This window comes from Epinephelus fuscoguttatus, linkage group LG14 (assembly GCF_011397635.1).
Source record: "Epinephelus fuscoguttatus linkage group LG14, E.fuscoguttatus.final_Chr_v1".
NCBI classification, from domain to species: Eukaryota; Metazoa; Chordata; class Actinopteri; order Perciformes; family Serranidae; genus Epinephelus; species Epinephelus fuscoguttatus.
Genome location: NC_064765.1, coordinates 30,518,006 through 30,530,873, shown reverse-complemented (window position 1 = coordinate 30,530,873; position 12,868 = coordinate 30,518,006). Strand labels below are relative to the sequence as shown.

The window sequence follows — 12,868 nt, the reverse complement described above, 5'->3', positions numbered from 1 at the left end:
TATATTATATAACAGCAGCTACTTTGATTTAACTGTAGTTTATATAAGTTTATATAGTTGTTTAGTGTTTTAGTAGTCTACAGTTGTTTAGAGGACATTTCAGAATATCAAGATTTATATTGTGTATTGCAATATTGCCTAAAAATATCACAATATTATTCATAGTCCATATCGCCCAGCCTTATGTCAAATTTACATTTAATCAGCTTTAGTTGAGTAACATTATTCTGCCTTCAAATTGAACTTGTGAGCTCATGGTTATGACATGCAAAGTCGTGTACACGATATGCTTGCCGTTCAAGTGATTAAGTTGTCAGAACATCGCTACTAGGCAACAGTATTTAGAAGCTCCAAAAAAAACCCTCCAGGATTTATGTATACCCACTTAAAGTGTGCAAGGATACCTAACATTTGTTTTGTGACATAACTCTCACAAACTATTTGTTTTCACAAATACAGGGTCGAGAGATCTAACACCAAACTGAACAAACGTTGCAGCTCAAGCAGATAGACTTTTGTCATCTTCCCTCGTCCTCGCACTGCTGAGCTCTGTGTGTACAGAGCGTAAATTAGCAGTAAAGTTGTCAAGTGGTCGTGAATGTACAGTGAAGTTATCAGTTTGTTTATGAATAAACACTGCAGCTCCTGAAGACTCAGGTAAATTCTCCTGTGTAGCTTCTGAACTCTTCGGTAAAGCGTTATGAAGCTGAATTCCCATATAGGATGTGCTTTGAGTTGCTGTAGACCTGGCCTACCAAAGAACAATTTCCAGTGGTTTTTGCTTACCTTATTTGTAAAAAGCAATATCTTGAATAATTAAATTATTTTAGTTTTTGCATATCTTTCCATGTTTTATGATGTCTCAGTCTCAAGACACAGCTGATATGACTGTCATCACAAGACCTTCATCCATCCCAACATAGGAAACACATGATCATATTGTTTATATTAATGACATAAGCAACATTTTAAAAATAGCCTAATCATAAGCCAAACAATATGACCTCATAATCCTATAGAACAGATGTCCCTGAAAACAAAAACAGTATGTCCAGATGCATTACAATGTTAACATAAAACAGTATAAGCTGATAAAGGACTGAGAAAACAGAGGAAAATCAGTTCAGAGTCCAAAGTGTTTAAATCTCCCCGGCTGTAAATGTCCTTGGCTGTTAAAGTCTTGTGTTACTTACAATAAATTGTTTCAGGAGGTCCTCTCCCGTAACACTTACCCAGTCTTTTGGAACGCCCTCAGTAACTTGTGATTGCACGTATTTTATGTATTCGTGAGCCTGGTGGTGCTTTTGGGTGTGTCTGCCCACTACAATACTCTAGACTGCACCATTGTGAAGAGCATCTATTGGTATCATTTTGAAGTATAGAAATATAGAGAGTGGACTGTGTGGGGTTTTTTTTCTTTCAAAGATAGATTGATAAACAGTTGAGCCTTAGCTGGTTGCTTCATGTTATTTTCAGATGAGTAATATTAGCTATATTAGCTAGCAATTTGATCCTTAAAGTAAACAGCAGGCAGGTGGTTAATAGTAGTCAGAATCTTCCATAGGGTTGCGCTGATGGACGATGACTGCTGTCAGTCATTGACCACTGAGCCCAACTTCCCTGTCCACGCCAACATCGGGACTTTGTTTGTAGTGCCATTATTGGCATTCATTGCATGCTTAAAAAAGTAACTATTTTGATTTATCTACCAGATGAACTGAACTGCCAGATGGCCCAAATGGGACCTCTTTTATCAACCATGATTGTCATCACCATTGTGAAGATTTGCCTCTGTCACTAATCAATATCTGCTCACATCTGCTGGACTGACTAAGTGACTTGTTGTTGTTGTCCGCTGATAAATATAAATATCATGGCTTCCGGGGGGGGGTTGTCAAAAAGCAACAGAAGCTCAGTTCCATATAAGTTAATAGGTCTACAGAAACACTGCATTTAGTAGTCCATCTTACAACTTCACTTCTCCTCTCTCTCACTTTCTCTGTCTCTGTCTTTGTCACCCCAAACAATTGTCTGTCACGATACTGATGATGTAAGACAGATATCATTGTATGCCATCTTGGTTGACGTTAACCAACCCTGTCTTCCAGTCCAACTTTCCAGCACATCATATTATCATTTTAAACTCATCACCTCAAAAGAATCTTCTCTGAATCTCTGAACCTGGACCTCAGTGATTACTTGTATGGCAGTAGCTTGTCCTGCCAATCTGGCAAGCTAACACTAGCTGAATAAGTTATAGTGTAGACCCGTCAACTGTATCATTATTATCATCATTATCGTTATTTGCGACTCACCAGCAGTTTGTCAATATAGTCATAATTAGCTGATTGACCAGTTTCGCAATAATGCGTTTCCTGCCGTAAAGCAGATTTTTTCCGCGAAATTTTGCCCCCGGTGACAGAAGCTTATTACAAAGATTGCAAAGCCACTAAGTAACCTATGTAAATGCAGATAGTCTAATTTTACTGTGGCCACTACCCTGTGCAACCCACATTATTTTCATAATGACATATTGAGGAAAATATGCTACTTGTTGCCTCTTTAAGTCAGTCAGCTTTAATATTGTAAGAAAAATTGTAATTAGGTATTTTCCTCAAATCGTTTGTCCAGGTTGTCGTTTATTTGTATATTTAAATGTGCCGAAACCCACTTGATATCATATCACTTCATGTTAGCCTCAGCTGAATTTAAGATTATATTTTTGCACATAATGCACTCTGGATTTTTTTCTCTCTTTTATAATGTAGTAGTGATGACAAGACTTCATGGCCAGTATGGAAAGGAGGAATGATTACAGCAAAACTAGTTACAACAGCTTTCAATGTACACATGGCATATACTGTGCAAAGATAGTTTTAAAAAAATATCCTTTAAGGTTAGGGTAAATCTCCAAGCATTGAATATAAGTCAGCGTGTTGTCCTCCTTAGTGACAAAATGGTGTGTGTGTGCATGTGTGCATCCCAAGCCCATGACTTCCTGCTCCTCAGGAGGGCAGTAAAAGCTGTCCCTGAGCAGTCATGAATTTACAGCCCTTATAAACACCGCTTCTCTCTCCCTCCTCTGCCTCCCCTCCCTCATCTCCTCCCTCTCCCCGCTCTACCTTTTCTAATAGGACTATGCATATTTGAAACTTGGACTAAATCCAAAAGCAAACTTTAACTTTGTCTTCCCTCCCTTACTCTGTCATTTCTTTTATCTCGCGCGAACACTCTCACCTTTTATAACACACGCTCTCTCTCAAACACTGGCATTGTTGCTGCTGCTCCAAGTTGACAAATGAGTCCATGAAAATGGAGTTGTCTAATGGATGAACTCCTTAAATGAATGGCATCATTTCGTAAACCCCTAATGACAGCAGCTTTAGAGCTGTGATGGGCTCAGACATCCAAACCTTCAGCCAGACCACATCTGCACCTCTGTGACATTTTACATCCTTTAACCCAGATTAGACACAGATTTTTTTTCTTGAGCTGAAAAGCCACACGAAATCAAACCCTTAACAAGCATATAGCAGCTTTTCCAGGCCAAGGTTATGTTTAGCTTATTGCCGGGTCTCTGACTGCACTGACATATTGCTTTTAAAGTCGACAGGACTCAGAGTTAAAAGCACTGCTTTCTCACTTGGGTTGTGTCCTCTTTCTTATCCCATGTAGTGGTGTGTCTGCCTACACTGCAGAGCTGCTAAGTCTATCCAAACCAAGAAGAAACAAACAACTAAAGAATACAAGTCATCAAATCAACACCAAGGGAAGAATAAAGCAACAGTTTGGGCTCCAGTGTGTCAGGTCTGGTTAGGTCCCTATGGCACGCGCACAGAATACATATTGTAAGTAGAGCACAGTGGAGAATCACAGCTCCAAGAGGCATGCAGTGAGGAATCAATACTCTGCAGAATGTAATATGCAGGCAGGAATCAAAGCTAAGTATGCAGTAAGAGCTACCACTTCTTTAACACCACTGAGGCAACCCTGTATCCCACTGCTGTGTTTGAACACTAGATTGACAGAATTGGGCTGCTGGATTTGCCAATAAGTATTCTCTATTAAACGTGCAGAACTCACTTAAATGCTATTGTCACTTTCATGGGCGATTAATGATTAGCTGCTTCAGCCTCATTTTGAAGGTTAAACATGCTCCAGGCAACGTCACACTTTTTTGAAGGACTTTTTTATGTAGTCGTTGACACAACATTTTCTTCTGGGTGGTGGTAGTGACACTGACACCTAAGTCAGAAGTTTCCAAAATGTGAAAGAATTGTACAATAACCAAGGAAATGTCACGCAAAATTAGAAATTAAAAAGAAATCACAAAAAAAAAAATAAATTAGAAATACAGAAATATCTCTTGGCCTGTCGACCCATTCTACTCAAATGGAAATCAACAAAGCCATCTTCATTTATTCAATGGATCAGAGACCCAGTGACCTCTGAAATTAGAAAATGTCAGGTATTCAGTACATGGATCTGGGAAAAAAGTTTTATTTAACTTGGTCCCCTTTTACAGGATATGAGGAAACTTTGCCTTAATGCTTGAATTGAGCTTTTTCTTGCAATAGCAAATTAACTCTGTGCCCTTTTTCTACCAACATTATAGCACTAAGACATTAAGGAACAGAACTTTTATGGTATGACTCAGTCTATATGCTCCCATCTTACACGCACACACACACACACACACACACACACACACACACACACACACACATATATATATTTTTAAGCATGAACAATCTATTTAGATATCACTGTTTTTGTGTATTGTTTGGTAAACTTATTTGTCTGTCTGTTTGTCTGTATGTACATATTTATGTGTGTATGTTACCCTTGGAAGGGAAAGGGGTGGGAATGGGAGATCTCATCTGAATGGAATAATCTAAAGAAAGTTAATAGAAAATAAGTATAAAAACATCTTGTTTTCAACTTAATTGATCGCAAATAATTAGTTAAACATTTTGGAAAATATATTAACTCTGTCTTTGAGAGTGAGATGAAGGAGATCTCAAAAGAAGATCTTAAAAGCTCAGTACATCTGTGTAGAATGTCTAGGTATATTACAGGTTTCTCGATACAGTGGGTAGGTAGTCACTGTACCCAGTACAGAGGTTTCCTAAGAAAAGTTCCAGCTTGTAACACCCTGTGAAATCACAAATTAATGTTTTTATAAATATGTTTATGTACAGAACAAAAATGTGTTACAAGGACAAGTTCAGGCTAGCTGTGCTCAACTAGGATAAACTGTAAAAACAAACCCATCAGACTTACTTGTGTTTCTTGTAGTGCTAATTAGCAAATCATAAATCTTATGTCGTACGCAACTGGACTTGCTTGCATTTCTTGGAGACGTTTCTCCCCATCTGAAGAAGCTTCTTGGATGAGAGGCGAAACGTCTTCGAGAAACGCAAGCAAGTCCAGTTGCCTACGATATAGCATTTATGATTACCATGATCTGGATGACTGAGAATCTTCACCAACTAATTAGTAAATGTTAGCATGTTGACATGTTACAAAAAAATAGTGAACATGGTAAACAGTCCTGCTTTACATCAGCGTGTTAGCATTGTCGTTGTGAACATGCTGACATTCGCATTTAGCTCAAAGCATTGCTTTGTTTGAGTATCGCCTTGCAAAAGACTCTTAGGATCCTATCTTACACCTGGCACAAAGCGGTGAACAAAGGATTGCAACTGTCATTGCTAGTTTCAGACTGACACAGTTGTCATTTTCACGGCCAGTACCCATGATGTGTAAGTAGCAAATATACTTGTGCCCATCTGAGTGCCAATAGGTGTGTAGGTCTTAAAATGAAGTGTGGTCAGACACATTGTTTGCTCATTGCCATTTTTAGGCAGCAGAAAGTGAAGTAAAGTCAGAAGTATTTTCCTGCCATTTAAAGGGTGCATTATCCAGGTTAATAATGCACGTACACTCTGCTTGTTACCAAGCAGCAATCTCCAGGGCCAAAAAATGAAGCAAACACAGAAGTGCCAAACACTGCAGTTCCTTGAATGGCCACTTGGTGCTAGCTCCAAAGCCAGTCAATCCCCATAGACCCCCATGTTTTAAGGCCCAAACTTTAAGGCAGAAATAAACAGCCTGGTCTCTATAGCTAATTTCAGCATTTGTGACAAAAGCACAGGGAGTGAATTTTTTTTATGTTATTCACCCATTTACATTTTATTAAGGCTTAAAGTTATGCGTTATTAAGTGTGGGCCGGTTTCAGTGACAGGCTGTCTGCCAGGCTCCACCACAGTCTTTGAGTCAGATCCACATCTCGCTCATCTACAGCCCCATCCTTTCATCCAAATATGGTCACTTCTGGCTCCAGAAATCCAAGATGGCAACAACCCAAATACCGAACTTGAGGCTTCAAATAGGAATCCACAAAACTATGGGTGACATCACATAGCTACATCAATTATTTTATACAGTATGGTTGTTACACACAGGGATGCGCAGTAATGCACTTGCTCCATGCTCTATTGATAGTTTAAATAGGGCTCTTAGTCTTGTTTAATAATTGGCAACTAATTTCATAAAATGAGAACCAAGAATGAATTGATCCCACTAACAAGTATTGTGTTCATATCAAAACCTGATATATCTTATTTCTCTGTGCCACAGAACTCAATTGTTGTTCAAAAACTATTTAAAACACATGCTCCTTCATTACACGACCACACACATTGTAGTTTGTTTTGACTCCTGCATACACTATCCTGACTCCCCATATAGTCACTAGAGCACCATATGTGTGTTACTCCATGTCTAAAAATATTCCCCATTGTGCATTTTCTTAGAGTAACATGTGCTAATTGCTATAGTGCCCAGCTGTTTTAGGTGATTATTGAGCCCTTTAAAATATGGAACCCTATATTTGTGACCTTTGTCACAGACAGGGTAGGAAATCAGAAGGTATTAAGACACAGAATAACAGCTTGTCGGTTTTGGTCTTTTTTAATGAAATTTGATGGCAAGAAGAAAAATATTGCAGAAAGCCAGCCTCAGCATTTAATCACCTGTATAATGTGTAACATTTTATATTTGCAATTTCCTTGCTTACACTGCAGTATACATGCATCCATACATGTGTGCATTCCCAGACATGATCTGAAGTTGCATGCAAATGTTTAAAATTGGTTTAGCTGTGATATTGTACAAGATGCTATATTAAGCAGTCATGTGAAATGTGACGAACAAGCCTCATTCCCCTGTATGTCTGCAGCATGTGTGGATGAGACTGTATGCATGTTTGACCAAAATCTGTATTCTAATTGACTCTGACTTTGTGGTTTGTGTGTGTGTGTGTGTGTATGTGCGTGTCCTTGTGTATTTACAGCGTGCTGTGGGAGCCCATGGGGGATGGCAAGCGTGTGATTTCATTGGCTGATAATCACGCACTACTCTGGGACCTGCAGGAGAGCTCCACACAGGCCACGGTAAGACACACACACACACACACACACACACACACACACACTGTAAGCCACAGTACATACACAGACGCACACACCATATCACACAATAGCTAACTCATTATTTGATAACCACCATATCGTCTTGGTGTTATCAGACGCACACATCCTCTCTCTGCGACAACAGAGTGTCCACTATTCATTCTGTCTCACACACTCACACACCTACACACACATGGATACACACACAGTACGCATCTGGGCAGGTTTCCAAGCTGTGGCCACTCTAATATTATTCTGGTCAAGTCTCTCTCACAGTGATAGTAATAGTCTTGTTTAATAAGTAAGAGAAAAGCCATTTACAGTTCTGTATCTGTTTTCACAGTTCACTGAGATAGTGGTACTATTGTCATACGTTGTGTTTCACATGAAATGTAGGGAAACCACTGCATGGCCAAGGACTGTAAACACTGTCACATTATACCCATGGTAGTTTGACTCTTATTCCAAAACCGTGGGCTCCTGTGCAATATTTCCGAGCTGGAGTGTCTTTGGCTGAACATCACTTAGTCAAACACAGATGGCTGCTACAACCTCTGTATAGCTTTATTTAAAATATTAGGAAGCACTGAGTGTAGTATCAATATCAAGTCAAGTGAAGACAGTTTGTGTTGTTGTTGTGTTGTTGTTAAAAAGAAGTAATGCTGTCAGTTTCCCAACTAGTTTTAAACATGATCTCGTCCTTACTTGTGTTATTATGATGCTCAGGCAGAATCCGGGGGCAGTATTTTGCATTGTATCTTAATGCAGAAAGGATCGGCGTTTAGTCATGCAAGTCTCCTCACGTGACTAAGACGGTTTTGGCGGTTAGGAACAAAACTATTTGGTAAGAGTTAGCAAAAGATTGTGGTTGAAGTTGAGTCACGTAACTATAATGACAAAATAATTCAATGTCGACTTTAAGTTTTACATTAGACATGGACATGTGTTTCCTGGGTAAAAGTCCTGTGCTTGTTGCCCCTACTCACCCTTTGCAGACTTACACGCTCAATGTCCATTGGTGCAAATGTCAAGTAATGACACGGATGGGTTTGTATTGGAGTTGGTTGAAAGCATTATGTGTCTCACACAGAACCCAGTTGGTGCCCAGCCCTTGCCAAAATGATGCCTTGGGAGTGAGACCAGGCTGTTTAAAATAATGGGAGACACAAAGAGAGATAAAGAGAAAGACAGAGTGTGTGAATGAGCTGAAAGCCTGAGCAAACGAGAGGGTGAAGGACAGAAATAAAACATTTATTTGTAGTTAACTTGATTAATAGATTCATCTTGGTCACGTTCTAAGTGATAAAACAAGAAAACATTGCATGACTGGCTTGTTTTGTTGTGTGAGAAAATTGTTTAAAACACAACAGTTGTTTTTTTTTTATCTGTCATTGAGCTAATTTGCCTAATCTTCAAGTCTTCAGATGTGATGGAAATACAAAGAGGAATGCATAAAAGAGACTTTTTAGTTTCCAGTTTAATCCCCAAATTATGTTCCTGTGGATTCATAGTTCCTGGAACTGTTTAATCTCAAAGGGATCCAGCTTCCACACTTCTAGTAAGGCTTTCGACGAGATTTGGGAAACTAGCTCCAGGGATTTGCACCCATTCAGCAATGGTGGTAGAAGTATTCAGTCTCTTAATGAATTGAAGTAAAAGTAGAAATAACATCGTCTGAAATACCTTAGTAAAAGTCATAGCCCTGAAATTAAAATGTCACTCAAAGGTTCAGTGTGTAAGAATTTTTTTTCTCTGATAAGTTGAGATCTGGACGTTCGGGAGGTTTTCACCAGTAGCTGAATTATCCACAGAGGTCTCTTCCTTTCCAAAACAAAGAGACCCGGTGATTTAAAAGGGTAAAACCCACTGAAAAAGCAGTTTCACGTTACAAATACATATACAGTGTTTGGTATACCTGTTCTGGGGTACTGTAGAAATACAGCAGTGAACATGTTGATTTCCATAAATGACCCACTCTGTAGATATAAACGGCTCATTCTAAGGTAATAAAAACACAATGATTCTTATATTCCGGTGATTCAAGAAAACGTTATTTTACATTCCAGTTCTGCCGAAGTATCCTCCTAAATCCTACACACTGGACCTTGAAGTAAAAGTACATTAGTTTATCAGCAGAATGTACATAAAGTATCAAAAGTAAAAGTACTCGTACAGAATGCTTCTAGGCATTGTGTTGTTATCAGCAATAAATTAGTCTGTCAATGTGGAGCCAACTTTAGATACTTTGCATACTTCTATGTAAATTAACAGCATATTGCTGCATCATTTTCCATTAGCAAATCTTCATCTGAAAAGTAGCTGCTAACTCATAGTGTTAAATACATGTAGTGGAGTGAAAAGTACATTTCCATCTGAAATGATGTGAGGTAGTATAACAAGAAACAGGAACAAGACATATAAGCTGTTGTCAGACAGCTGAAATCATTTTTCACTGCATTCATACTCAGGACTCTCTTATTCCTGTTATACAGAAGTACACAATGAAGGCCTTTAAAAGTCTAAAAACAAATGGATCACCATGTTACCAGTGTATAAGTACTTTTGGTCAGTTCACTTGTAGTTGTGTCCTTCCTAATGCAAGGTGAAGAGGCTCTTCACTGTAAATTCCCTGTCTCCAACCCGCCGGCTTTGCAATTAAAATGCCCATTATGTATTTAAAGACTCAAGATAATGGTGTGTGTCAGGTGTGCATGTGAAGAAGAAGTAATAGAGTAGTGGTGTGAAGGCGCATGCTTTCATGAGTGTGTGTGTGTGTGTGTGTGTGTGTGTTGCTCCATTAGAGGCCATGAGGGAAGAGGAATATAGATGGGTCATTGGTAATTCATGCGCTCGTTGAGGGATTCACATAAAGGGCAGCCAGGTCACACACCTAATAGATCCAAGTGTGTGTGTTTGCATGTGAGTGCAGGCATGTGTGTTAATTTGATCTCAGTAAGCTGACCCTTTGAGAAATGTCTAGTCGCAGTTTGGATAAATGCATGCACACACTCGCCCCTCTCTTTCTCAATCCCTCACTCTGCCAGTGTGTGTCTGCTGGGGATGTTCTCAATTAATTGATTATTGATTATTCATACACATTCACATCAACCAAGGTTCACATTACAATGATGACTTGTGTTTTGGGTCATTTAACATTGCTCTGGTTTCACAGACAGCGCAGTGATTTCAGTTGTTCACCAGATGGAGCTGTTAGTTGTATGTATTACTGCAAGGCAGTTGGAAAAATACGCAGTGTAAATACTGAATTGTGGAGAAGTTCGTCATGTTCCAAGATAACTGGAACAGTCTGTCATTTTCATTTCTTTTTCTTCAGAACATGGCCTAAGAGCTACATTTGTTCCTACTGCCTAGTGTTTATGGATATTAGCTTCAAGCTAGCGTTGTTCTGTCTGTGCTGAGTGTTGACAGTTTCCAACTCTGTTGGCACATTGAAGTTAGGAAAAGTTTTGGAACTGCTTTACAGTGTGTTTAATTTATTGCCACATGCACACATAGACCCTTGCCTTTGGGCTACATATGTACCATAAGCATCTTTAAGAATCCCTGTCAGGGCTCTTTTATTCGCACATTTTACATAATTCATTCACACACTCGTGAATTTTACAAAAAAATCTTTACACATAATGTTACTGCACTGTCATGTTCATATTGAGATGGAAATTTGGTAGGAGAAAACCTGGTTTGGAAAGCTGAGTCAAGGGTTGACTCTTGCATTATTTATTGGTGCACTGTGCTGGAACTTACCTGGATCATGATTATGTGATTGTTTATTTGTTTGTCCATTGATTCATATATCTGTTCCATGTTTCATGTTTTGGCTTAATGTTACTTTAACAAATCATGAATCATTATGTAGAAAAATTCCAGTGTAGTGCAACAAAATAGTGAAAGGAATGCAAATTTGCAAGGATTCAGACCTTTGAATTTGCCCACTTCACTGAGCTGACCGATTCGTCCGGCATCATGACATGAAACAGTAGTTCCGCAGTTGAGTGATGAGCACCGCAGGTGGACTAAATTAGCACTATGGACGGGACTAATGCTGTTTCAAGCTATTTTCAAGCTGTTGTCAAGTAGTACGCTGGAACCAATGAGGAGTAATTACAACAGTGGCGACCACCATACGTAGACAAAATATATGAGAATATCGAGGATATTCAAAATTTGGCATGTTTTTTCAATATTGCCGACATTTTAGTTTGTTTTACTTCACTCAGCTCCACTGTTAAAACCCAGCAAACCAAGTATGTTGGCAACCTACACATCAGTGTGAACCTAAAGATGATAGTAGATTCAGTAGATATGTTGGTCACTAGTGGTTGGTTACAGAAAATCAAATTCCCCTCCCTCTCTGATATTAGTTAAGGCGGATGCAATGTCACTCTGAAGATGGAAACGGATTGTAACGAGTTGACACTTCTGTCTGATATCAATCAATCAATCAATCAATCAATCAATTTTATTTATAAAGCCCAATATCACAAATCACAATTTGCCTCACAGGGCTTTACAGCATACGACATCCCTCTGTCCTTAAGACCCTCACAGCGGATCAAACAAGCAAAAGTAAAGAAACGCTTTAAGAATTTAAGCATTTCTCTAATCCAAGAATTACTACAATGTGCAAGCAGGGAACAGTGACAATATCTGATGGAAGGAAAATTAAGGTGAAAATACACTAAATGCTGTAAACTCTCAAATAAAAGCTTGTTGCAAAAAAGGCTTGATAAACGTTGAAAAAGATGGAATTACCTTTACCAATATAAAATGAATAAATTCAGCTTTTAGCAAAGAGACTTTTCCTCACCACAGTTATTTGTAGCTTTTAGTTGCTCTTAACAGAAATCTTGTTGTTTGGCGTGAAGTGAAACATCTGTGCAGTAAGTGTTGATTTTCACTGACAGTAACTTTCTTTAACAGCAATCAAAAGATGGCAAAACGGATATAACAGCCTCAAAAAATGATCAGAAAAGTGTAATTATGTGCATGGAAAATAGACATTTCATCACAAACACAAAGGTATTTTCGTTTAACTCACCAACGAAATTTCAATTTAAAGAAATATTTTACTCATAAAATGATCTTTTGTATATCAGTTACTCACCCCGCATTATGTTCAATTTGCGAAGAAAACGTGCCTCAGGCAAATGAAGAATCCGGAAAAACTGAGACAGTTCTTAATGATTCAAAGTAAAAGATGGTTTAACAACAGCACAACTGTATCAAAACACCCGTTTAGAACCTCTCACACAGCTCATGCAGTAAAATCCAAGTTTCCTTTATTCAGTTGTTTGCTCTGTTCTTCCCAAACACTTTTGCTAAAACCTTACTATTTAAAACACTTATGCATACAGGTTGCGTGTTTGCCCAG

At 38.6% G+C, this 12,868-nt stretch overlaps 1 protein-coding gene across 1 annotated transcript in view; it reads left to right on the top strand.

Moving 5' to 3' along the window:
• eipr1 (EARP complex and GARP complex interacting protein 1) overlaps positions 1-12,868 on the top strand; it is an 83,652-nt gene that overhangs the window by 30,417 nt on the left and 40,367 nt on the right. The window contains exon 5 of the mRNA XM_049595263.1: positions 7,359-7,458. Coding sequence (XP_049451220.1) covers positions 7,359-7,458 — 100 coding nt within the window. The remainder of the gene's footprint in view (positions 1-7,358; positions 7,459-12,868) is intronic.